At 48.1% G+C, this 26,495-nt stretch overlaps 1 protein-coding gene and 2 long non-coding RNA genes across 4 annotated transcripts in view; 2 read left to right on the forward strand and 1 right to left on the reverse strand.

Moving 5' to 3' along the window:
• The window catches only part of LOC309342411, a 223,794-nt gene that overhangs the window by 139,351 nt on the left and 57,948 nt on the right, over nt 1-26,495 (forward strand). The window lies entirely within an intron of this gene.
• LOC309342428 overlaps nt 1-26,495 on the reverse strand; it is a 259,920-nt gene that overhangs the window by 68,450 nt on the left and 164,975 nt on the right. The window lies entirely within an intron of this gene.
• On the forward strand, nt 3,334-22,543 carry OSTN (osteocrin). 2 transcript variants are annotated; one of them, XM_081862879.1, is made up of 5 exons: nt 3,334-3,563; nt 13,886-13,984; nt 15,456-15,673; nt 18,899-18,978; nt 22,242-22,543. In XM_081862879.1, the coding sequence occupies exons 2-5, from the start codon at nt 13,886-13,888 to the stop codon at nt 22,391-22,393; spliced, it is 549 nt and encodes a 182-aa protein (XP_081719005.1). In that variant the 5' UTR covers nt 3,334-3,563; the 3' UTR covers nt 22,394-22,543. The 2 variants fall into 2 exon arrangements, with proteins under 2 accessions (XP_081719005.1, XP_081719006.1); XM_081862880.1 differs by lacking the exon at nt 3,334-3,563 and adding an exon at nt 10,867-11,020.

Here is a 26,495-nt window from a genome sequence, read left to right on the forward strand (position 1 = left end):
GCGGCAGAGCACGAGGTGGGGTAAACATTTGCACCTTTCATTCTCATTTTGTCTTATTTAGGACTGATAAGGTCCAGCATGGCTTCCTTAAAAATTAAATTTTGAAGCAAGCTTGCAGTTTAAACTATGCGCGCTTAAGAAAGGCAGTCTGTCAGAGACAGAAGGAACAGACAACACACATAACAGATGACATGTAAACACACATATTCTCATATATGTATTAACACACAACACACATAACAGACAACATGTAAACATATATACTCTCATCCTTTAGTTGGTTATTGCAAGGAGTTGGGCTGCTTCCTTTAGCTTCATTAAGTGAAATTAGTAGGAAGGTCCCACATGGTTTTAAGAGCCTCCTTGCCTCTTCAAACACCACCAGTTAACCAGCCGGCCAACGCAATTCGGGCTTGGCGGAGGCGGTGCTGGCAGGCCAGATTTCAGAACAGAGGTTCTCTAATTTTGCTTCGATAATAATTTGTGGCCAGGAATCGTCTTCCAATACGTGATGACAAATTGGAGAGGAGAGTCAGGGTCCTTCTGAGACTGAGATGGCTTTCTAGAAGCCTTCTTCCCAGAGTGAGCCCGCTCGCGTTTGGAAGCCTGGGTACCCATTTTATGTTTTACGCGTGTCTAGACAGAAAGAGGGAAGAGAAAGGGTGGTAAGGATTGGTATATCTAGGAGATTGATATACTTAATACGGGATTTATAGTAAAGAGGGGTCTTTAGTCGCTTGGCAACTTCCTTAGAGGGTTTTTAAAGAGCTCTAGCTATCCGGTATTCCTTCCTATTTCCTTAGTCAATAACCTGGGGTCCTTTTCCACTCTGCCGATCCCGCCCAATTCCTCATGGGCTATCCCTCCTGGCAACCTCCTACCTATCGTCAATCTCAGGAAAAGGGGCCCTACTGAACGCCCGCGCCGTGCGGTGCCAGATCGGGTGATCCCTGGATAGAGTTTCGAACCGAAAATCCCCCTTGCTTTTGGAAGCGGGCTCACGCACGATACACGTGTTATGTGGCACCGACCAGTGCGGCTGGGATTGATACAGAAAGCAAGACCCCTTCCTGCCCCCTCCGTAAGGGCGCTCGGGAAGTTCGGAAGAAGAACTCCAGCCCCTTGCTTTCAACTGGGATACCCGTTGCGGAGAGTCGGCTATCTTTCAAGTCGGGTCTCTCCGTCTTACTTTCGGACTCCCAATTGGTGCGGCTGGCTGGAGGGTTTTTAGAGAAAGAGATAGAGCTCAGAACCCCCCTTTCGGGTCGAGCAGCAGTCCACGGTCTCTCTCACCAATTGGACCAAGAGACAGGCGAGAAGGAGCGATAGAGAGGAGGGCAGAGAATTCAGTTGCCAGGAGATTTCCACCCCTTTCCCACCAGTGCACTGGATTTTTCCTTTTCCTTATACTCACATGTCTTCTATGATGATCCCCAGATTGATGAATAAGCCGGCTGGATCCCTCTTTGCTCCCCGGCTGAACTCCTGGGGCTTTCGATTACCGCCCGGAGGATGGCCGGGGGTCCAAAGGATCTTCCCAGGCAAAATGGCCTGGTGCCGGCTGAAGATTTCAGGGCCCCCGGTCAGCAACGCGGGAGAACCGCATGCCCCACGTGGGGCGCCAACTGTTACGGCAAAAATCTGGGTGCGAGGCTGCTCTGCCACCCAGCTCATCGGACTAAGTCCGTGGGTCCCTGCGGAGGAAAATGAGCTCAGCCGGAGACAGGAGCAAACTGCAGAAGATCCAAGTTTATTGCGCAACAGGTTCAAGGCGAGATTGAACAGTGAGAAAGGGGTGACATGAGTTTTTGAAACTCCCTCCATGTCCCAGAATACAGTGCAAAACACGTCATGAATACATCACAGAAAGGTGGGGTTACACAGATCAGCAGTTCAGTAAGGTAGGGGTTGCACAGATTAACATATGGAGGAGGGAGGGGGGAATATGCAGAGCTGGAGATATGCACAGATAAACACTTCCTGGGGATGAGAAAACAATGGTCTCAAATATGCATAGTCTGCCACCTGACATTGTCTGGAGGAAAGGCTGATCAGAACAATTTGAAAGGATTAAGGTCTTGACACTTTGCTTGAGGGATTATGCTGGACAGGGGAGATGTGATGGAGTCCTAGAGTAATTGAGCAAACTGGCACGCTGATTTTCTATGAATTTTATAGATTTTAGTCCCTTTTGACAATTGGAAATAAATTGATATATTGTAGCGAAGAAGAAGGTGAAGAAGACATGCCCCCCCCCCTTCCGTAACAGAGCAGACTAGCAGGCGGGGCCCATGACTGACATCATAGGAGCCGACACAACACAAAACACTGTTGCTGTATGTAGGCTTCATTTTATTTGGTTTTTTTTAACTTATATTTTGGAAATGTAAGTAAAGGTAAAGGGACCTCTGACTGTTAGGTCCAGTCGTGACCAACTCTGGGGTTGTGGCGCTCTTCTCGCTTTATTGGCCGAGGGAGCCGGCGTACAGCTTCCACATCATGTGGCCAGCATGACGAAGCTGCTTCTGGCGAACAAGAGCAGTGCCCGGAAATGCCGTTTACCTTCCCGCTGGAGTGGTACCTATTTATCTACTTGCACTTTGACGTGCTTTCGAACCGCTAGGTTGGCAGAAGCAGGGACTGAGCAACGGGAGCTCACCCCGTCATTGCGGGGATTCGAACTGCCGACTTTCTGATCAGCAAGCCCAAGGCTCTGTGGTTTAACCCACAGCGCCACCCACATCCCATTTTGGAAATGTACATCCAGGGTTTTTTTCCTTTAATTTTTGGGGGGCTCCCCAAGAGAGTGGGGCCCTAAGCTAGAGCTTGTTTAGCTTATATGTAAATCTGGCACTGGGGTCAACCCTGTCTCCTTCAGGAGGGAGTTCCAAAGTTATGCACTTCATGAAAAAGTCTTTTCTTTTTCCTGTCCTGAATCTTCCGACCTTCTGCTTCATTGAATGAACCACAAGTTCCAGTGTTAGGGGAGAACAAGAAAAACATTCCCCTATCCCCTTTCTCCATGCAGTGCACCATCTGATAAACTTCTGTCCTGTAAAAGCTCTGGGCTCAGAACACTTGCTTTCTCTTGGGGTTTAAGCCTTTTTTTCTAGCCGGATTAAGATCAACAAGGAAGATAATTTTTGTGGCCCTCACCCAACTTGCAAGATTCCCAGAAGAGGCACCCAGCTGAGCTTTGTCGGGAAGAGATAGGAACACCCACCCACCCCCAATCTGATCCAGCCCGCCCAGGTCCCATTTCTCAATAATCTAATTGCCCTGATCGGAGCAATAAATAAAACAGGAGAAATGAGCATGTGGAGAGGGGAGGGAGACCGAGAGAGAGAGGGATTCGAGACGAGGAGCAGTGGAAAATCTTGAGAAATGATGTAAGAGAGAGCAGAGGCAGGGATTGGAGTGCAGGAGCGCCTTCAGAGACTATAAAAACTCCGAGAGAAAAGTGAACATCAGAGATAAGTGAAGAGGAACCAGCTTGGAAGGACCAGGGGGGGTTTTGGGGGGAAGATTTGAAGGACTGATCTTCCAAGCCTCCTGCAGTCAAGGTGAGTGAGCAGAGGTCATCTCTCTCTGTGTGTGTGTCTTGCTTTTCTTACAACCCTTTGCTTCCATCCTAGCACTGCTGCTTTGGAAAAGTTCTGCTCAGAACCAGCAAGAATATGCAAAGTCTGCAGAGGGTGACAAGAGGGTTTTCCCACCTGCATGCTGTGTGTCTCACTGCAATTCTCAGATGGGGCTGAAATGGACCAAAATTATCCCAGCGTGTCAAATGGTGTTCTGGAATGGGCTGTTTGCATTGTTCTCAGAGGTGTCTGAATGCAGGGAATGGCAGATCATATTACTTTTATTTATTATTGTTGTTTTTAAATGCCTTTCTTCAGCTGATTTTAAAAATGCAGTGTGGGCAGTGTGGTGTAGTGGTTAGAGTGTCAGACCTTGGAGACGAGGGTTCGATTCCCACCTCAGCCATGAAACACACCAGTGGCTTTGGGCCAGTCATCACCTTCTTTCAGCCTTACTTCCCTCACGAGGGAAGAAGTACCGCACAGAGCACCTGGAGCTCTTTGGAGAAGAAGGCGGCATATAAATGCAATAGATAAATAATAAAATAACTTCGCAACATGATGCCTCTAAAGCAATATGCCAGAGAAGCAAGTTGACTCAATAACTTGGTTGCTGTGCTACTGAAAATAATAATAATGGTGTTCTCCGTCTTGCAAAATGGACCAGAAGTGAGAATTTAGCATAAGGAGAATTTTCTTAGCCGGTAAATTCATCCCCACCCCTTTGATTCATTCTCCGGTGAACTTTAAGAGGAGAAAGCAACCTTCGAAAAGTTAGCTCTAAGTTCCCACACTAAAAAACAGGAGGGAGGGGTGCACACCTGGACTCAGGTATTTCGAACACAGACCTGGATGAAAGTAACAAGACAAACACTCAGCCCACGTGCGGCAGTCTTTGCTCATTCTTAGAATCATAGAATTGCAGAGTTGGAAGGGACCCCGAGGGTCATCCAGTCTGACCCCCTGCAATGCAGGAATCTCAGCTAATGCATCAGTGACAAGTGGCCAGCCAACCTCTGCTGGAAAACCTCCAAAGGAAGGAGAGTCCACTGTTTCCCAAAGGGGTCCATTCCACTGTATTTTGCTCTCAGAAAGCACTCCCTATGTTTAGCTGGAATCTCCTTCCTTGCAGTTTGAATCCACCGGTTCAGGTTCTGCCCTCTGAAGCAGGAGCAGAAAGCAGGGCTTGCTCCATCTCCCAGCCCTTCAGATATTTGAAGATGGCTATCGGATCTCTTCTCCTTGAACTGCCAAGGGTAAGAGAACCAACCAAGGGGGGCTCCCCTTGCAAATCTTAACACCTGGGATGATCTGTAGGAAAGGAGTCGGCCTTGCAGATATTTAGGACCCCAAGTAATTTAATAATAATAATAATAATAATAATAATAATAATAATCCTTTTTTATTTATACCCCGCCCTTCCCAGTTCAGAAAACCGGGCTCAAGGCGGCTAACAACAAATTTAAAACACTTAATTGATGCAACAAAAATATAAATAAAATACGGTATAAAATACAGTACAAAACGTGAATAACAATAAATTCAGAATTCAAAAATCAATTTAGGGGGGAAATCCATCCAATAAACATTAGATGATCACCAGAGCTAGCTGGCTAAATTAGTCCTATTTGTAGTCCTATGTAGAGATTTAAGCACTAATTTGAGCACCTTGAATTGGTCTGAGAAATTAACCAGCAGTCAATGGGAGTTATATGACTTCAGGAAGTCCCCTTGGCTAGCAGTCTAGACCAGCTGAAGGTTCGGAACTGTCTTCAAGGGCAGTCCCACTGTGTTGCAGTAGTCCATGGGTAGGCAAACTAAGGCCCGGGAGCCAGATCCGGCCCAATCGCCTTCTAAATTCGGCCCGCGGACAGTCCGGGAATCAGCGTGTTTTTACATGAGTAGAATGTGTGCTTTGATTTAAAATGCATCTCTGGGTTCTTTGTGGGGCATAGGAATTCGTTCCTATTTTTTTTCAAAATATAGTCTGGCCCCCCACAAGGTCTGAGGGACGGTGGACCGGCCCCCTGCTGCAAAAGTTTGCTGACCCCTGCAGTAGTTCATCCCAAAGGTTGCTAGAGCACAATGAACAAGTCATCTCTGTTCAAAGGGGGATGTAGATGGCAGCTTTGGGAAACAGCACTTTTGAGAATGTAAGACGAGGCTGCAGGATCAGACCAGTGGTCTCAAGAAACCAGGACTAAGAAGCATCTCTGCCTCCACATGCAAAGGGCAGAGCATAGCCATCCTGGCTCATAGCCATCGATAGCCCTTGAAATCGTCTAATTCTCTTTTAAAACCATCTCAGCCATCGCTATCTCCTGTGGGAGTGAGTTCCACAGTTGAACTCTGCCGCATGAAGAAATCCTTTCTTTCCTCTGCCTTGAACCTTGCAACATTCAGCTTCGCTGGGTGTACCTTTAGTCTGAAGGGGACCCAATAAGGCTGTTGAAACTGGAGGGTGGCCTGGGAGGAGAAGGATCAAATGGATTCCTGCAGTTCAGGGGGCTGGACTAGATGACCCCTGGGAACCCTTCAGTTCTACGATTCTAGGTCTAATACTGCTGTATTGGCCACCTTTTACCCCTGTAGCAGCTGCACATCTCTCTTGGCCTCTGATCCAACCACCACAATCTCCTAAACACAGCCACACTTTAATGGACCTAATCTTGATTTTAAGAGCCAATGGCTAAATATAGTATAAATAAATACGGAAGGAAGCAAAGTCAAATATAACCTTGCGCCACCCCTGTTTCAGCAGAGGACTTTTGCCAAGATGTGCCCACAGCCTCGTGTGAGCCCTGAAGTGTTGACACCCGGAGTCAGGTTTTTGAGTAGATCCTAGCTATTTTTGTTCAAATAGGAATTTTCGTCCCCTGAATACTTAGCCTTGTGAGATGATATTTCCCTTTCTTATCCTGTTCGATATCTCTGGCTGCTGTTGGCTCAGCCAGCCGTCCAAGCTGAATGTCAGAAGACGCAAGAAAGGTAAAAGAAAGGACTTCTTCGCATAGTGCATAGTTAAATTGCGGAACTCACTTCCTCAGAAGGCTGTGACACCAACCAACTTGGATGCCCTTAAAAGAGGGTTGGGCCAATTCATGGAGGAGCTGTGGGCCATGAAATAAATAAATTGAGGTCTTATATATGTAATAAATGTTCATAAATGTACCAAGCAAACACGTATATAAAGATATAAACCACATGTCTGAAGCAGCACAGGAAAACAGCCCTGGAACCATTTTGGCTCCCAGACTGACCAAATGGTTTCTCTGCAAGGTCAAAGGAAAATGGAAAAGCCTCCCCATTGTCTTGTCCTTCACAAAACCGGTCTTAAGGGCATGTCCGTGTATGAATAGGGTGTGAGCCTGTGACCTGGCTCAGGAACTAAGTATTTATCATTACAAAAGACTGGCCGGGCTCCCCAGGGTATCCAATCAAGTGACCATTAACAGGTAACCTGCCAGACAGGAGAGAAACAACGCACTCAGATTTCTGTTGTAGATCGCCCTTTCTGTGATCTAGGTATGATGTGTCTGGGGGTGGTCTTGAGCTACACCCCTTCTGTGACAGAGGTATGGTGTTCCTGGGGGTGGTCTTGGACTCCAAGGTGGGCAATTTCAAAAGTCTATATAAAGACTTGTACACCATTCTTCTGGGTTCCTCCTCCCTCCTGCTTGTGGGGAGTGAGAATCCTGTTGCAACAGATCAATAAAGAATCCTGTTGCAACAGATCAATAAAGATCAATAAAGATCAGGCTTCCTAGCTGCTTTGCTTCTCAATATTCTCTGCTTGGCCTCTGTTCTTTTCTCCGACTGATGGAGAACCTGCAAAGGACTCTAAAAGGGCTCTTGTGTCCCCCATAAGGGAATAAGGGCAGATTTTCGTTTATTGCAGCTACTAGCTGGGATGTGAAGGAAGAGCGTTGCTCTTGTGTTCGAATCCTGCTTTTGGGTTTCTCACTGGGGAATCTGGTCAGCTGCTGTGAGAAGAGAGTGCTGGACTCCGTGGGCCATTGGCCTGATCCAAGCAGGCTTTTCTTATGTTCCTATCATTTCATTCCCGCCTTATTCCTTTCTGGATTATCCACCTGAATGATCCCAACCAGTCAGGATTCACGGCACAACCTAGCCAATTAGGGTTGGCCAGAAAGCGATATCGCCAAGGACAAGCAAAGGTGATTCTAACAAAAAAAAAAGAAAGAAAGGGAACTTTTTCCCCCAGAGCTGCTGGAAAATTGCCCAAAAGTCACAGCTTCTAAGAAAAACAACCACCTCGGGTTGTTTTGGCTCATTTCCAGTGTTAACGAAAGGAAGTGTGTTTTCTCAAGTCTCGGACATCCTGACACAGGGTTTAAGTAAATGATTGATGGTGCCCATTATCTGGCGGCATCAGCCGCTTGCGTTCTGCAAGATGTCTTTTCTCGTAAGCCCTCAGGATCAAAGCCTTATTTTTTTAAAAAAATAAAATAGCAAACTACTTGTGGCTCACCTTTCTCCCAGGATATAAGAGCAAAATTGCCCTTTTCACGTCAACATAGCGGTTATTTTCCCTTCTCTGTTGGCTTTTGCTACAGCAACCAGCCAACTCCTTTTTTGATATAAACAAGGAATTTCAGAAGTTACCAAAATGCTGAAATTCTTGCCATCTCAGAGTTCCTGTCATTAACACCTACCAACCCTCGAGTTCAAGAAAGTGGGTAGAAATTCAGGGGGGGCTGATAGTTCAATTCTAAGTTCATTACATGCCCATGAAGCAGGTGTGAATTCTGGTTATGATTATGATTATTACATTTGTATCCTGTTATTTTCTCCAAGGAACTCAAGGTGCCTTAGAAGTTCTCCCCTTCCTCATTTATCCTACACAAAAACCCTGTGAGGAAACTGAGGCTGAGAGGCAGTGACTGGTCCAAGGACACCCAATGAGCTTCAGGGCCAAGAAGAGATTTGAACCCGGGTCCCCTTAGTCCTAGTCCGATACTCTAACCAAGTGCACCTTGGATTTTCTTGGGGGACAAGGTAGGATGTAAGTGCAATGAATCATAATAAAAATAATACCAAGGAAAACAACAACTTCACAGCACAATAAAGCAGTACAGTGGTACCTCGGAAGTCGAACGGAATCAGTTCCGGAAGTCCATTCGACTTCCAAAACGTTTGAAAACCAAAGCGTGGCTTCCGATTGGCTGCAGGAAGCTACTGCAGCCAATCAGAGGCCATGGAAGCCCCGCCGGACGTTCGGCTTCCAAAAATAGTTTTCAAACCGGAACACTCACTTCCGGGTTTGCGGCATTCGGGAGCCAAAACATCCGAGAACTGAGCTGTTCGAAAACCAAGGTACGGCTGTAATGTGAGCAGACTGTGAGTGCTTTTCCCAATAGAAGGAAAGGAGGAAGAAATCTCTCTGCAGCTTCTCCTTTTCACCTGGCCAAAGAAAGCCCGGTTGGCATCCACCTGGTTCTTCTTCGGAAAAGGAGAGAGTTGCAGCTTTAGCCTGTGGTGATTGAATGTGCCCAGGATGGTCTTAGAATCCTAGAACCATTGGGCTGGAAGGGACCCCAAGGGTCATCCAGTCCAACCCCCAGCAACGCAGGAATCACAGCTAAAGGATCCGTGACAGATGGCCACCCAACCTCTGTTCAAAAACTTCCAAGGAAGGAGAGTCCATCACTCTCAGGTGTCTTTTATTTTCAGAAAGCGAATTCTACTTTCCTTGGTTGTCATTGAAATGCAATGGTTGGGGTCCTCCCCTGTGGAGCAGCAGAATACAAGCTTGCTCCAACTTCCATGTCGGATATTTCATGGAATGATAAAACCATCAAGTTGGAAGGGTAAGCCAAGGGGCATCTAGACCAACCCCCTGCAAAGCAGGAATCTCAGCTAAAGGACCCCGTCAGACGGCCACCCGACCTCTGCTTTAAAACCTTTCCAAACATGACGAGTTCCTGTAAGAACGTGATGTTGCCTCACTCAATTTGGATCAGCTTTGTTCTCAAAATGAGGATGAACCATCCCATAATAAAGATGTCAAGGAAAAGACTTGCTGCAACCTGGCAAAAGCAGTCTTCCCAATTTTAGAAGTCTGGTGATGTCGGAGAGCTGATTTCAGTGGGGAAAGTCCTAGATACCGGATAGGACTGTGTGTCAGTTTAGCACACCTGGACCTGCATAGGATACCGTCTGGTCAACCAGTGTTGCCTAGTGGTTAGAGGGATAGACTAGGACCTGAGAGAACAGGGTTCAAAAGTCCACTGGGTAACTTTGGCCCAGTCACTATCTCTCAGCCCAGCTTACTTCACAGGGTTGTTGTTGTAAGGATAGAAGAGAGAAGGGCAGAAATGTCTAAGCCACCTTGTGCTCTTTGGAGAAAAGGTGAGATCTAGATCTAACAGTGGATGATTTGAACCTTGTGAGCAGTTGACCCCGGACTATAAGACTACAAGGTCTTATAGACAATAATTTGCAGGATTTCCAGCAGCTGTTGTTACTCATAAGCATTGCTGCCATCTCTCCTGAAGCAGGGAGTTCCATAGTTCAACAATTATTATTATTATTATTATTATTATTATTATTATTATTATTATTATTACATCTGAAGGCAGCCCTGTTTAGGGAAGCTTTTAATGATCTTTTAATGCATTTTTAATCTTTTGTTGGAAGCCGCCCAGAGTGGCTGGGGAAACCCAACCAGATGGCCGGGGTAGAAATACAGTAATAACATTTATTATTATTATTATGTGTGCAACCAGCTAGTTGCAGGGCAAGGTTGAAGACCCCTGTCAACCTGTAAGCAGAGCTTGGCCGTTTACCTTTCCCACTTCTTCTACTCCCAGAGTTACCTGAATTGTGTTGAAGTCAAGATGCCTTTTTGCACTTCTGGACCTCTCTGTTTATTTTGATTAGCGTACAGGGGCTTATTTTTAGCTCGCCGGGATGAATGAACAGCAGTGCAGATGTTTCACCGTGAAGGGAAAAAAAGTGTGTGTTTAACCTTGCCATTTATTTTTACGTCCCCCGCCCCCACTTCCGTAGGCAGATAATCAGGATGTGGGTTCCTTGCGCAGCGATAGGCAGCAGTTTCTCAGTTTGGCGGCGCAGAAACCTGCATAAAAATTCAAAGGACACAAGACACCGTCTTATACTGAGTCAGACCGTCATGCCAACCCGATGAGTGTTGCCTGCACTTATTTGAGCTCCTAGCCTCACTGGGAGAATCATAGAATTGTAGAGTTCAGAGGGACCTCCAAGGATCATCTAGTCCAACCCCCCTGCGGCGCAGGAGTGCAAAGCAGATATACTGTGTTGCTGAGATTTGCCCTTTCGCCAGGGGCCGTAGAGGAAGGCAAAGAAGAACATCAGAAGAGCCTGCAGGATGAGGCCAATGGCAGATCCAGTACTGCATTACCAAAAGGGAGATTAAGACTAAAGATTTTCTGACGGTAAGAGCCATTCAACAGACTTCCTCGGGAGGTGGTGGGCTCTACCTTCCTTGGAGCTTTTTAAGCAGAGGCCGGGTTGCCATCTGTCAGGGATGCTTGAGCTGAGATTCCTGCATTGCAGGGGGTGGACTAGATGGCCCTTGGGGGTCCCTAACAACGCCATGATTCTCTCTACCTGTTCTCACCGTGACAAAGATTCCTGTGAGAAACGCACAAGCAGGATCCAAGCACGAGAAGAACACTCTCCTCTGGTTTCTAGCCAGTGCCGCATTTACGTATAAGCTATATAGCTTGGGGGAGGGGTATACTTCTTCTTAATTGTATTTCAGATCAACAATTACTTGGATAAAACAGATATTTTGTGATGTGCAAATGGCTTGAGATACCTATGAGGTCCATAAATCACCATACAGCATATATTCAAAACAAAAAACAGCGACCATTTGTTGTGGACAAAGGACAGCTGGACATAAAAAGGGCCCCATTGCCTTCAGGAGCTGAGGGCCGCATCAAACCTCAATCCGGCCCTGTTTCCAGCAACTGAAATTCAGAAGCATTGCCGCCGCCAACTGTAGGGGCAGAAGGCAGCCATTGTGGGTATGTGAACAACCTGAGTCTGGTCCCATCAGCCTCTGCAAGATGGGCCAGAGGACAGGGACGCCAGCCGTGGCTCACTGGTCAAAATTTCTAGGATGCCATAACCATTGAAAAGAGTTCTGCCAGAACACCAGGACCGAGAAGTTCCAAGATCCTCCCTCCCCTTATTTGGTTACCCCCTGAATGGGATGGAGAAGCTGCAGGGGTGGTTTTGGGCTACCCTTAGATATGTCTCAGCATCTACAAATATATTCTGAGTGTGTATGGTTGTTTCGTAACATTTAAAGCACAGCAGTGGGGTTCTAGATTTACAGAGGGTGCTGTGGGTTAAACCACAGAGCTTAGGGCTTGCCGATCAGAAGGTCGGCAGTTCAAATCTCCACGAGGTGAGCTCCCATTGCTCGGTCCCTGCTCCTGCCAACCTAGCAGTTCGAAAGCACGTCAAAGTGCAAGTAGATAAATAGGTACCGCTCCGGCGGGAAGGTAAACGGTGTTTCCGTGCGCTGCTCTGGTTTGCCGGAAGCAGCTTAGTCATGCTGGCCACATGACCCGGAAACTGTACGCCGGCTCCCTCGGCCAATAAAGTGAGATGAGCGCCACAACCCCAGAGTCGGCCATGACTGGACCTAATGGTCAGGGGTCCCTTTACCTTTAAAGGGTATTTAGGACACGGGTGGCACTGTGGTCTAAACCACAGAGCCTAGGGCTTGCTGATCAGAAGGTTGGTGGTTCGAATCCCTGCGACGGGGTGAGCTCCCGTTGCTCGGTCCCTGCTCCTGCCAACCTAGCAGTTCGAAAGCACGTCAAAGTGAAAGTAGATAAATAGGTACCGCTTTGGCGGGAAGGTAAACGGCGTTTCTGTGCGCTGCTTTGGTTCACCACAAGTGGCTTAGTCATGCTGGCCACATGAACCGGAAGCTGTACGCCGCCTCCCTCGGCCAGTAAAGCGAGATGAGCGCCGCAACCCCAGAGTCGGTCACGACTGGACCTAATGGTCAGGGGTCCCTTTACCTTTACTTTATCTAAAGCTTTTATCGGCAGAGAGAAACCTCTTTTTCCAGGAATTTTCATAGTAACATCGAATTGTAGAGATGGAAGGGAACTCCAAGCGTCATCTAGCAATGCAAGGATCTCAGCTCAAGCATCCATGATGGATGGCCACCCAACCTCAGCTTAAGCACCACCAGTGAAGGAGCGTTCACCACCTTCCAGGGAGTCCCTTACCGCCAGAAAGTTCTTCCTAACCTTTACTTGCTCTCTCCTTTCTTCTCTTTAATTTCTGCAAAGCTTGTCTCTTTGATGCCAGCTGAAGTCCTCGCTGCGGGATCACATTCACCCAGTGCTTTACCAACCGCACTGGCTCCCAGTGGAGTACAGGGTCAGGTTTAAGGTGCTGGTTTTGACCTTTGAAGCCCTATATGGCCTAGGACCCTCGTACCTACGGGACCGCCTCTCCTGGTATGCCCCGCGGAGGACCTTAAGGTCCACAAATAGCAACACCTTGGAGGTCCCAAGTCGCAAGGTGGTTAGATTGGTCTCAACTAGGGCCAGGGCCTTTTCAGCCTTGGCCCCGATCTGGTGGAACGCTCTGTCACAAGAGACTAGGGCCCTGTGGGACTTGACATCTTTCCGCAGGGCCTGCAAGACAGAGCTGTTCCACTTGGCCTTTCGTTTGGACTCAGTCTGACCCTTAGGTTTCCCTCACCTTATGCTTTTGATCTATGGGCTACTGTTAAAATGAGATTGCATTTTAACCTGTATTTTAAATTGGTTCCCCCCCCCTCTATTATGTTTTTATTGTAATTTTACTGGTGTTAGCTGCCCTGAGCCCAGCTCTGGCTGGGGAGGGCGGGGTATAAATAGAAATTTGTTTATTTTTATTTTATTATTATTATTATTATTATTATTATTATTATTATTATTATTAATTCAGCCAGGCATTTTAAACAGCTTAGATTTTTTTAAATTATAATCTCTGCTCCTTCCGTTACCATTTCCAATTTACCATATTGTTAGTTTATTTCCCCACTTCCTCCACCCGAAAGGAGAAATTTCCATTTTATTGGCATTGCATTTTAAAATATGGCACTTTCTTCTTTCGATGGTTGCACACACCTGAGAATGGACCATACTGAGTTGCCGTGCAAGTGTAGCTGATAATACCTGAGTCAGTAAATACGCATCTTGAATTTCCCCCTGCTTGGAGTGGGCACCCAGCTATGTGGGACTGGACCGGGCAAAGGACTGTGGCACTGCTTTCTTTTGCAGATGCTGCGTTGCCAGCGAGCGGCTGGGTACCTCGTCTTGGCCATCACCCTCTTCCAGTGGCAATCCAGGACAACTTTCCAGGTAGCAGCATTGCAAGAGGTAAGCGGTGATCTCAAAAAAGGCCCAGTTGTTTCTGGCAAGCCCAAATTTCTGCACCGAAGACGTTCTCCTATGGCTGGGATTTCTTATTTCAAAGCGCCCTCGAGCGGTCAGAGTTAAAATCTCTTTTTAAATGCTCTTAAAAGCAGTTTGAAAAGACCATAAGAAGAGTTTTGCTGCCATCAATCCTCCTTCTTCCTCTATGCTAGAGGCAAGGACAATTAAAAGTGGCTTTAAAAGAGGAACAGGCAAATTCCCGGAAGAGGAGAAAGTTGTCAGTAGCTCAGGTGGTGTCAGGTCAGCACTGAAGTCATAAGTCTCCAATGCCAGAGAAGTAAACTCTTTACTCAACTAAACCCAAATACAGCTCAGGTCCACGCAACCCTTTTATTTACTAAAGTATTTGCAGATTGATCAATATAGATCACTTTAATTCCAGCCAGGAAAGAATTACCTATGTCCTTTTTCTCTAATACCTTAATAAAAAATGACCAAGGCTTTCTCCACATCTAAAAATATTAATGCGGCCTGTTTTTCATTTCTCACTTCCAAATACTCTGTTAGGTTAATTACATTTCTTATATTGTCCTTCATTTGTCAGCCAGGTGAGAACCCGACTTTGTCTCTGTGGACTGACTCAGTCAGTGTCTTTTTTAGCCTGTTAGCTACAATTGTAGCAAATAGTTTATGATCACAGTTCAATAAAGAAATAGGTCTGTAATTTTTTTGTCTTTGTTAAGTCACCATCTTGCTTAGGGATCAGGGTAATAAATGACGTGGGAATTACTCCAGTCACCAAAATTCTATTCATGGTGTCCTTAAGTGGTTCAAGAAATGCATCCTGGAACTTTTTACAATAAATTGCCGAAAGTCCATCTGGCCCCAGTGCTTCATTCTATTTATGTTGTTGTTGTTGTTTAGTCATTTAGTCGTGTCCGCCTCTTTGTGACCCCCTGGACCAGAGCACGCCAGGCACTCCTGTCTTCCACTGCCTCCCTCATGCTGGTAGCTTCGAGAACACTGTCCCACCATCTCGTCCTCTGTCGTCCCCTTCTCTTTGTGCCCTCCATCTTTCCCAACATCAGGGTCTTTTCCAGGGAGTCTTCTCTTCTCATGAGGTGGCCAAAGTCTTGGAGCCTCAGCTTCACAATCTGTCCTTCCAGTGAGCACTCAGGGCTGATTTCCTTCAGAATGGAGAGGTTTGATCTTCTTGCAGTCCATGGGACTCTCAAGAGTCTCCTCCCGCACCAGAATTCAAAAGCATCCATTCTTCGGCGATCAGCCTTCTTTATGGTCCAGCTCTCACTTCCATACATCACTACCGGGAAAACCAGAGCTTTAACTATACGGACCTTTGTTGGCAAGGTGATGTCTCTGCTTTTTAAGATGCTGTCTAGGTTTGTCATTGACTGATAATTATAGTAATCCATAAATAATAGCTGGAAGATCATTCTTTTCTCCTTTGCTGCAGCCTTCGGCTCCTTCCTCTCCCCTGGATGAGGGTCGCCTGTCTCTGTCTGGCCAGGAGAAGCCAGCTGCTGACTTGGTCACAAAGCTTCTCCTCTTCAATGAGCTGGTGTCCCTCGAAAATGATGTCATCGAGACGAAAAAGAAGCGGAGTTTCTCGGGGTTTGGATCCCCTCTCGACAGGCTTTCGGCCGGCTCCCTGGACCTGAAAGCCAAGCAGAGGTGAGCTGTGAGGAAGAACTGGATCTCAGAGTCATGGAACTGCAGAAGAGACCCAAAGGTTGCTTTCTATGTTCAGGAATAACTCTGCACATGCTTAAATTGCACTCCCTTATGGATGCCTGATACGGAAGGGGGGGCATAAGCTGGGTGGCAGAGCAGCCTTGCACCCAGATTTTACCGTAACAATGCTGGTAGTTTTGTAAGCAAGAATGTGTGTACAACGAAGGACTCACCCAAACCTCCTTTTGCTCTGCTGCTTCCTCCCAGGAAACCTATGGTTTAGTGTTGAATCAGAACAAATAGCAATCATGCTTTTCATGGACTGCTGTTTGTTCCAATTTAGCGCTAAAGAGCGGGTTTTGGTGGGTGGGAGGAGAAGCAGGGCAAAGGCAAAGCCACTGTGCCTAGGAAGCATGGGACTAGTGGGAATGAGCTCAGACCCGTGTTTTCCAGGCAGGGGACAAGCAGAAGGGGGCTTGCAATGCTAAAGCAAATTTGAAATAATATGCATCGCACACTTCTGCACCGTACGAAAATTAATTTGCTCATACTCAAAATACAAATGGAGGTAGCGATTTGTCGAAGGAAGCAGTAAGCTTTCCATCGGCCTTCCCCAACCTGGTGCCCTCCAGCTGTTTTGAACTATGGATCTCATCAGCCCCAATAAGCAAGATTGAGACTTGCTGTTTTTCTTTGGCGATCCCTTGTAGCTGAGTAAGATTGTCTTCCATAAACACAGTTTTAACAATGAGTCTGTAAGTGACTGTGGAGGCCAATTCTGGATCCACACGTCCTTCCACAGTGGGGACATAGGTTCCCGGGTAGGAGTTGATCACGGTGTGGATTTGCCAAGCATGCCTTCCTCTTAGCACATTTATCCCTTGTGTCCTGAGTTCAAGCGTCTTCAAAGCCCGTGGTACCTTTGGTCAAGGCTCTTCTCCAATTGGAGCGCTCGCAGGCCAGTGCTTCCCAATTGTCAGTGTTTATATTACATTTTTTTTAGCTTTCCCTTGAGATCTTTAAACCAGCATTACGCTTTCCATTTTTAAGTTCGGAATAGAGTAGTTGATTTGGAAGATGATCATCAGGCATCCTCACAACATGACCAGGGAGACAAAGTTGATGTTGGAGAATCATTGCTTCAACACTGGTGATCTTTGCTTCTTCCAATACACTGGCATTAGTTTGCCTGTTTTCCCAAGTGTAAAAAATTTCGGAGACACCGTTGATGGAATCTTTTGAGGAGTTGGAGATGGCGTTTATAAGTGGTCCATGTTTCACAAGCATAAAGTGAAGATTGAGCCTTGCTGCGAATTTATGGGACTGGCAGAGATGACCGGCAGAATCAGAGACCAGAGGAAGGAGGCAGTGGAGGAGGATTGGAAAAAAATTAAAGTATATCTTAAGAACTGTTGTAAAATTTCGAACTGTTAAGATGTCAAGGGGTAAGAAACAGAGAATTACAGCTGTAATCGTTTAAGTTGAGAAAATGCAAAAAAGTTAAATGAAAAAATTGACTGAAGGGTTGCTAAAAAATTGCAAAACAAGGATGCAGTGAAGGGGAGGTATGGGGAAGTCACATTTTTTTTATTTCTCTGTGTTTTTCTTTTCTTTTCTTGTTTTCTGTCTTCTGTTTTGGAAATTAATAAAAATTATCTTAAAAAAAAAAAAAAAAGATTGAGCCTTGCTGTAGCTTGAGATGGCCACAAGAGGGAGGACGTCCCCAGCAAAAGCGCTCTGCCAATGAGCTTTGCTCTGAAAAAAACACAGTGGCAAATGCATTCCAATTACAATAGTCACTTGTGAGACTGGTTCTTTTAAAGGTAAAGGGACCCCTGACCATTAGGTCCAGTCGTGGCCGACTCTGGGGTTGCGGCACTCATCTCGCTTTATTGGCTGAGGGAGCCGGCGTACAGCTTCTGGGTCATGTGGCCAGCAGGACTAAGCCGCTTCTGGCGAACCAGAGCAGCGCACGGAAACGCCGTTTACCTTCCCGCTGGAGCGGTACCTATTTATCTACTTGCACTTTGACGTGCTTTTGAACTGCTAGGTTGGCAGGAGCAGGGAACAAGCAACAGGAGATCACTCCGTCGCAGGGATTCGAACCGCTGACCTTCTGGTCGGCAAGTCCTAGAGTCCTGCAAAAGAAACAGAGGTCTTGCGCATGCTGGATCCTAGCATTGCACCAGGTGGGCCTCATTGCACTAGTTCTAATGCTTATAAGGCCTCAAGAAGAGGCTGGTGGATCAGGCCCACGGCCCATCTAGTCTAGCCTCTATTTCTCACAGGGGCCAGAGAGGACCCACAATGAGAAACCTGCAAGCAGGATTCGAACACAAGAGCAACACTTTTCCCCTCCTGTGGTTTCCAGCACCTGGGATTCAGAATCATCACTGCTTCCAGCTGTAGAGCAGAGAAGAACAAGGCTGGTTAGGAGCCATCCACAGTTTTAAAAGAATAAATTCATGGCCAGGAAGGATATCGAGGTTACTGGCCATCACTGCTTCCTGCGGAAGTGAGTTCCAGGGTTCAGCTATGCTCTGAGTAAAGAAGGACTTTCTTTTCTCTGCCCTAAACCTTCCAACAACCGGGACGCGGGTGGCGCTGTGGGTTAAACCACAGAGCCTAGGACTTGCCGATCAGAAGGTCGGCGGTTTGAATCCCCGTGACAGGGTGAGCTCCCGTTGCTCGGTCCCTGCTCCTGCCAACCTAGCAGTTCGAAAGCACGTCAAAGTGCAAGTAGATCAATAGGTACCGCTCGGGCGGGAAGGTAAACGGCGTTTCCGTGCGCTGCTCTGGTTCGCCAGAAGCGGCTTTGTCATGCTGGCCACATGACTCTGAAGCTGTACGCCGGCTCCGTCGGCCAGCAAAGCAAGATGAGCGCCACAACCCCAGAGTTGGCCTAATGGTCAGGGGTCCCTTTACCTTTACCTTAAACCTTCCAACATTCGGCTTCGCTGGATGATCATGAGTTCTAGTACCATGAGGGAGAAAACCATTCTCTATTCACTTCCCCCAGGCCATGAATAATTTTATAAGCATCTGTACACAGAACTTCCTCGCAGAAGAGTCATCTCAGCCCCCTGACGGTTTTGGTGCAGGGCTTGTCTGGGGCTGGTGGGAGCACTAAACATCTGGAGGGCACCACTTGGGGGGCGGTTAGGATGGAGCATATGCAACAAAGGGGCATTGGGATATCCCAATTAATTGCATCTCATTCCGCAGGAAAGTTGTGGAAATTCCAAAGAGGCGGTTTGGAATCCCCCTTGACCGGATCGGAGTGAACCGTCTGAGCAACACCAGAGGTTAGCAGATGTGGGTAAGATAAAAGCGGACTTGCAGGGCCTGTTCCTTGGCTGCAGCCTATTATTATTATTATTATTATTATTATTATTCTGCCCATCTGACTGGATTGCCCCAGCCACCCTGGGCGGCTTCCAACAGATAGGCAGCTTCCAGGGGGTTGGAAATTATTCTGTGTATCTGTTTCTTCCCCACCGACCTTCAAATGAGCCAACAGCGTGATGCGGCGGCAAAAAAAGCTAATGCGATTCTAGGCTGCAACCACAGAAGTCTAGTGTCCACATCAAGGGAAGTCATCGCATCACTCTAGTCTGTCTTGGTCAGACCACACCTGGAGTGCTGGGTGCAGTCAGTGGCGGATTTGGGGCTTTTGGATTTCAGAGGCACCTTTTGTGACACCAAAATTCAGCCCCTCCACCACCACTGCTGCCTCTTGCCTTCCATTTTACATCATTGTTGCAGCCCCCCCCCAAGAGCCCCCTCTCAGATCAGAGCCCATTGCGAGTGAGACGGTCACACTGCCCCAAATCTGCCTCTGGCCCAATTCTGGCCCAATTCAGAAGGCTATTGACAAGCTGGGGAGCATGAAGGGAAGGGTGACCAAGATGGCCAAGAATCTAGAAGCCAATAATAATAATAATAATAATAATAATAATAATAATAATAATAATAATTTATTATTTACCGGTATACCCCGCCCATCTGGCTGGATTTCCCCAGCCACTCTCGGCAGCTTACAACAAAATATTAAAATACTATAATACATCAAACATTAAAAGCTTCCCTAAACAGGACTGCCGTCAGATGTCTTCTAAAAGTCTGGTAGTTGTTGTTCTCTTTGACATCTGGTAGGAGGGCATTTCACAGGGTGGGCGCCACCACTGAGAAGGCCCTCTGCCTGGTTCCCTGTAACTTGGCTTCTCGCAGGGAGGGAACCACCAGGAGGCCCTCAGAGCTGGACCTCAGTGTCCGGGCTGAACGATGGGGTGGAGACGCTCCTTCAGGTCTACTGGACCGAGGCCGTTTAGGGCTTTAAAGGTCAGGACCAACATTTTGAATTGTACTCGGAAATGTACTGGGAGCCGATGTAGGTCTTTCAACACCAGTGTTATGTGGTCTCGGCGGCCGCCCCCAGTCATCAGTCTGGATTCTGGATTAGTTGTAGTTTCTGGGTCACCTTCAAAGGTAGCCCCACGTAGAGCGCATGGCAGTAGTCCAAGCGGGAGATAACTAGAGCATGCACCACTCTGGAGAGACAGTCTGCGGGTAAGGAGGGTCTCATCCTGCATACCAGATGGAGCTGGTAGACAGCTGCCCTGGACACAGAATTGACCTGCACCTCCATGGACAGCTGTGAGTCCAAAATGACACCCAGGCTGCGCACCTGGTCCTTCAGGGGCACAGTTACCCCATTCAGGACCAGGGAGTCCCCCACACCCACCCGCCCCCTGTCCCCCCAAAACAGAAACCAAGGAACAGTTGGGGGAGCTGGATATTGCTATCAGGCCTAGGCCTGACATCAAGAATCAGGGAGTTCCAAAGTGCATGACAATAACCAGGTGTGCTGCCTTGCCCCCGTTCCAGAGGGTGCACCCTGCCTCATAGAACTTTGGGGGCCGCCCAGCCCCTTCACTGAAAATTTGTGGGTGCCTGGGCCCCCATGGCCCTGCATAGATGGTGCCTACAACAATGTGCACGCCAGTCATCATTTTATAAACCTTTGGCATTTCACCTCTTCCTGGTGTGAGGAATGCAAGAAGCACTTGGGCGAATGGTTGTAACAAATATTATGCATTCCTGTAGGGCAGCCTTCGCAACCCTGGTGCTCTCCAGGTGGGCAAAAGGTGCTTTAGCGCATAGGGCTTTGCAAGGGGTGATGCTCTCACGCACCTTCCCTTCTTTGCCCTGGGGAGGGGATTCATAGAATCATAGAAGTGTAGAGATGGAGGGGACCCCAAGGGTCATCTAGTCCAACCCCCTGCGATGCAGGAATCTCAGCTAAAGCATCCATAACAGATGGCATGGTCAGGAGCTCGTCCTACTCTTGAGTAGAACCCGGGCAGAGACACATACCTGACTGGCATGTTCCCTCCCTCCTGGCCGATGGTTTGGGAGCTTCAAAAGCTTTCTTCTGCCCGAACATCACAGCGACCGGTGAAAACAGACATAGGCACACTTAGGGATCTGCAGAGTCTTCGCAGCTTGCGTAACAGACCTCAGCAACTTAGCATTTTGGCTAATCTACTTTATTTACAAGGATGTGGGTGGCGCTGTGGGTTAAACCACAGAGCCTAGGACTTGCCGATCAGAAGGTTGGCGGTTCGAATCCCCATGACAGGGTGAGCTCCTGTTGCTCAGTCTCTGTTCCTGCCAACCTAGCAGTTCGAAAGCACATCCAAGTGCAAGTAGATAAATAGATACCGCTCTGGCAGGAAGGTAAACGGCGTTTGTGTGCGCTGCTCTGGTTTGCCAGAAGCGGCTTAGTCATGCTGGCCACATGACCCGGAAGCTGTACGCTGGCTCCCTCGGCCAATAAAGCGAGATGAGCGCCGCAACCCCAGAGTTGGTCACGACTGGACCTAGTGGTCAGGGGTCCCTTTACCTTTACTTTATTTACATATAAACACACGTGGAGCACTGCAACATGGCTCCCTCTCTCTCTAGCATCAGACAGCAAAGAGAAAAAGAACAAAGGACAATAGTCCCAGTTCACGGAACACAGGAACACAAACATCCTGTCTCCGTCACTTCCCACTCTGCGGAGTCAAAACATACACCGTCATGTGACAGACAACAATCCCATGACTGCAAACACAGAACAGGAATTCTAATAGGGCTTCCATATTGCAGGGCACACCCACAAGAAGCTAAAAAGGAAACAGCCAAGAGGGGCCCTCAAACCTCCTTATTCCACCTTGAAAAGCTCTAACTGGGAATAGGCTGCGCGCATGTCCAGCTTAGGGGCTTTACAATGGGGACCTCTTGGTTGACCCCCATGAGAACAGAACGGTGGACCAGATGCACCTTGGGCCTGATGAGAGCATCAGAAGAGCCTGGCTGGATCAGGCCCATGGTCCATGCAGTGCCTGACCAGGTACCCATTTGGGGAAACCTTGAAGGATGACCTGGGCACAAACGCCCTCGTCTCGCCTCCTGTGGCTTCCAGCAAGAGCTGTTCAAGCTGTTCAGGAGCTCACTGATCCAGCTACAAGGCTCCTCTTATGGGTTTCTTTTCTCTCCCCCCCCCATGACTTCCCCCCTACAGGTTTGCCCGCCCTCGTGGACGCCCTCCGCAGAACATCTCCCACTGCCAAAGGCACTTCCGCGAGTCCCACCGCCACTCCCAGGGACATTGCAGTTCAGAAACAGGCCTCCAAAAACCAAACAGAAGAAACATGCCTCCAGTTCTCGTTATAGCAGGATCTGCCCACTAGACCAGACTTCCTTCCAGCTGACGCTCTGCTCTCCTGAATAAGGGAACAGAAAGTGGTTTGGTTGTTTTTTTGTCTGTTTGTCCGCTTGTTTGTTTATATGTATATAACAATTTCATTTGCATGCCACTTTTTTGGGGGGGAAATGACTTTTGGGAGTCTGTCAACGTAATAAGGGCTATTAGAATGCAGTGCAGCAAAATAGCAAGGTGGTGGTGTTGACTCTGGAGCAAGATTAATGAGCAAAGCTTCTTATTTCCACACACACACACAACCCCTTTTCACCTGGTTACTGGTCCTCCATCCCAGGTCAGCTCAGGACCTCTGCTAAAGTTAGCATCCTCTCCATAGCTGTCAACTTTTCCCTTTTCTTGCAAGGAATCCTATTCGGAATAAGGGAATTCCCTTTAAAAAAAGGGAAATGTTGACAGCTATGATCCTTCCCCATCATTACGCTCCAAGCGCAACCTCCTGGCTGGCATTTCCTTCCTAAAGTTCTCCCCGTCTGGGTCCTGGTGGTGGGGATTTTCTCATGTGCAGCCACCCAAAAACGCTTCTGAGCAGCAATTGCAGGTAAGAGGAGCCAATAGCTCCTTGAGTCCAGCATTGCCTTCTCCCAGGGGACAACCAGATGTGAACCCAAGAGCCCTCTCTCCTCCTGCATTTGCAGCATCTGGTACCCAGAAGCATCCCTGCCTCCAGCTGTGGAAGCCAAGCCATCAAGACCAGTAAATAAATAATAAATAATTTTTTATTTATACCCTGCCCTTCCCGGTTCAGAAAATAAATTTAAAACACTTAATTGATGCAACAAAAAAACAGCATAAAATACAGTATAAAACGTGAATAACGATAAATTCAGAATTCAAAAATCAATTTGGGGGGGGGGGAATCCATCCAATAAACATTAGATGATCACCAGGGCTAGCTGGCTAAATTAGTCCTACTTGGGCCAGTGAGGAGACCAGGGGAGAATTAGCTGTGGGATCCCAGAGCAGGGAATCTTCATAAAAAGGAGAGGGGGAGGGAAGGAAGGAAGGGGAATAAAAGATCAGGCTGAATTCAAATTAAAGGCCAGGCAGAATAGCTCTGTCTTACAGGCCCTGCGGAAGGAAGTTCAATCCTGCAGGGCCCTGGTCTCATGGGACAGAGCATTCCACCAGGTCGGAGCCATCACAGAGAAGGCCCTGGCCCTGGTGGAGGATAATCTGACTTCCTTAGGGCCCGGGACCTCTAAACTATGGTTATTCGTGGACCTTAAGGTCCTCCGCAGGGCAGACCAGGAGAGGCGGTCCCGTAGATACGAGGGCCCCCTAAGCCACAAAGGGCTTTAAAGGTCAAGAAAGACCTGCACCTTAAATCTGACCCTGTACTCCACCGGGAGCCAGTGCAGCTTGAAAAGCACTGGGTGAATATGCTCCCATGGCAGAGACCCCGTGAGGAGCCTCGCTGCAGCATTCTGCACCCGCTGGAGTTTCTGGGACAGCTTCAAGGGCAGCCCCGCGCAGAGCGAATTACAGTAGTCAAGCCTGGAGATGACCGTCGCATGAATCACTGTGGCCAGGTTGGGGCGGAAAAGGTAAGGAGCTCTCTCCTCCCCCACGAATTTAAAGTGATCCAAGTTGGTGACCATATCACTGCTTCATGTGGGGGGGAGAGAGAGAAACTGCTCCCACATCAAGTCCTGTCTATCTGGTAAGCAGCTTACGACCATGACAGACACCATGTGGAATCTTAGGAATCTGCCTTGCCTTCTTTCGACAGCCTCTCTCTCTCTCTCTCTCTGGCTCTCAGCCCTGTTCTCATTCTCCGCTTCCCCTCTCCTCTCCTTAGAATCATAGAATTGTAGCGTTGGGAGGGGGAACCCACACGGTCATCTAGTCCAACCCCCTGCAATGCAGGAATCGCAGCTCCCTCCCTCCTTAAAGCTGCTTTGCGTGGGCACACAGACCACCACTGATTCTTCCAACTCTGAACTGTCTCTTTTGGTTCAATGCTGGAGACTGAAGCTTGGGGCCTTCTGCATGCAGAGCAGGTGTCCTGTGACTCTTCTTTCCAGGTGGTGCCAGTTTCCTCAGCTTTGAAGTTTTGCTTCCTGCAACGTCGTATTTTCTCTTGAACTGCCTTCATTATTTTAACCACTGAAATCTTACATGTTACAAATGGGAAAAGAAACTGGGTGTTTGGGGGAACGACCATGCTTTGTCCTTGTTGATTTGAGTTTCTCTCTCTCTCCAAGTAAAGCTCTGTATTTTCCTGACTTATGTGCTTGGAGATGCTCCTTATTCTAGAGCGATGGAAGAGCTGGATAAACTCCATCATGTTGAAATAAAGCATAACGTGTCATATGTGGCAGGCTATCCTTCTTCCTTCTCCATATTAGCTGTGTTTATAACACAACGTCACTTAGGACAGGGGTGTCCAAACTATTTCCAAAGAGGGCCAGATTTGATGAAGTGAACATGCGTGAGGGCCGACCATATTGCCTGACGTTATTTGATTGTTCCCCCAGAGTTGATGACCTTTTTCCTTTTTTTAGGATTGAAGTTCTTGACCATGTTCTAGGCATAGCTGTCAACCGTCCCTTATTTGGCGGGAAAGTCCCTTATCCCAGCGCCGTGTCCCTCTGCTGTCCCTTACTGATGATATCCCTTAAATTTCCCGGGTTTCAAAGGAAGCAGCTCCTCTCCCTCCCTCCCTCCCTCTCTGCCGGCCAGGGTGGAGGGAGGCTCCAACTGTGTTGCTTGGCTGCGTTGCTCACCCAATAAGGAGTCTAAGAACGACTGGGGGCTGGAGCTTGCATGCCTTGTACTGATCAAATTGGCCACGTTGCCTGGGGACTCGCCTTTGCTCAGTGCTTCCCAGCTGACGGTGGTTTTCCTTGCTGCACCCCCTTTGCCGGGTTGCTGTGCTGTGGGAACCACCGCTTGAGGCTTCATATGGCTGCTGGCTGGGCTTTCTGCCTTTGGCTCAGAGGGGCTCAGAAGTTGAACATACCTGTGCTGGGAAAATCCCTTATTTTGGCTGCTGATCCCTTATTTTCAAGGCTGCTGGTCCCTTATTTTCAAATCTGTAAGTTGACAGCTATGGTTTTAGGATTGTTTCCCCAAAGTTGTTGAGGACAATGCAGGGTCTCACAATCCTTAAGAAATGCCTTTTGGAATAGCAGAAATGATGGGTGGGAGTGAGAGGTGAAGAACGGGTGGCTCCCGAGAACCAATCATGCAGCGCCACCACCGGAGACGCACCAATCACAGCCTGCCCTGCCCGCCTCTAACCTTCCTTGGCAGAGGGTTGGCTCCAGGGGAGAGCAAGCCGAACAGCAGGCAGGTGCTCAGGAGCCGCAACAGATTGATTTTTCCCAAATTGCCTGTGGGGCCTGTTTAAACCGGGCCCCGGGCCGCAAATAGCCCCCGGGCCAAACTTTGGACATGCCTGACTTAGGACAACAGTCCTGGGAGGGAAGGCAACAATTCAGCCAAGCAAAGGGTCCCACTGTTAGGATTCCTGCTCAGGGGCGCCGACTTATAAAAAATATTGGGGGGGCGGGGGCCTATACCGACTTATAAAAAATATTGGGGGGCCCAAGACCTCCAAACCGCTGCTGCTGGGGGAACGAAAGGGGCGAGCCCCGGGCTGCCCCGACCTTAAGTGAACCTGTGAGGGTACGCCCTTTGCGGCAGCCGATTGGCTGCCGCCGTGGGCAGTGAATATTAATGAGCTAGGGGGAATCCCCGCTTCTCGCGGGGCTGACGCCAGCCCCGCGAGATTGTTGATGGGTCGAGAGCCCGCAACCCCACCCCCTCTCTAGATCGGGAGTGGCTTTGTTTTAACTCATTACTGAATTATCGTCAAACAAGGAAAATAAAAAATACCAATATAATTTTGTGATTTTACAAAGCATAATATATCTAATAATTTTCTTAAATTATTGGGGGGGCAGAGCCCCCCCAAACGAATTTTTGAGGGGCTCGGGCCCCCTCAGGCCCCATGGAGTCGGCGCCTATGTTCCTGCTCCGTGTTTGCAGTCATGGGATTGTTGTCTATCACATGACAGTGTATGTTTTCATTCCACTGTTACGGCAAAA

The sequence above is a fragment of the Podarcis erhardii genome (genome assembly GCF_964252035.2).
Source record: "Podarcis erhardii genome assembly, chromosome: 5".
Taxonomy (NCBI): domain Eukaryota; kingdom Metazoa; phylum Chordata; class Lepidosauria; order Squamata; family Lacertidae; genus Podarcis; species Podarcis erhardii.

Excerpts from the sequence above, each read along its gene's own strand:
- OSTN (XM_081862879.1), top strand. The coding sequence starts at position 13,886 with ATGCTGCGTTGCCAGCGAGCGGCTGGGTACCTCGTCTTGGCCATCACC. Across the intron at positions 13,985-15,455 it reads AGGTAGCAGCATTGCAAGAG|CCTTCGGCTCCTTCCTCTCC; the intron begins GTAAGCGGTGAT and ends CCTTTGCTGCAG. Across the intron at positions 18,979-22,241 it reads CCGTCTGAGCAACACCAGAG|GTTTGCCCGCCCTCGTGGAC; the intron begins GTTAGCAGATGT and ends TCCCCCCTACAG.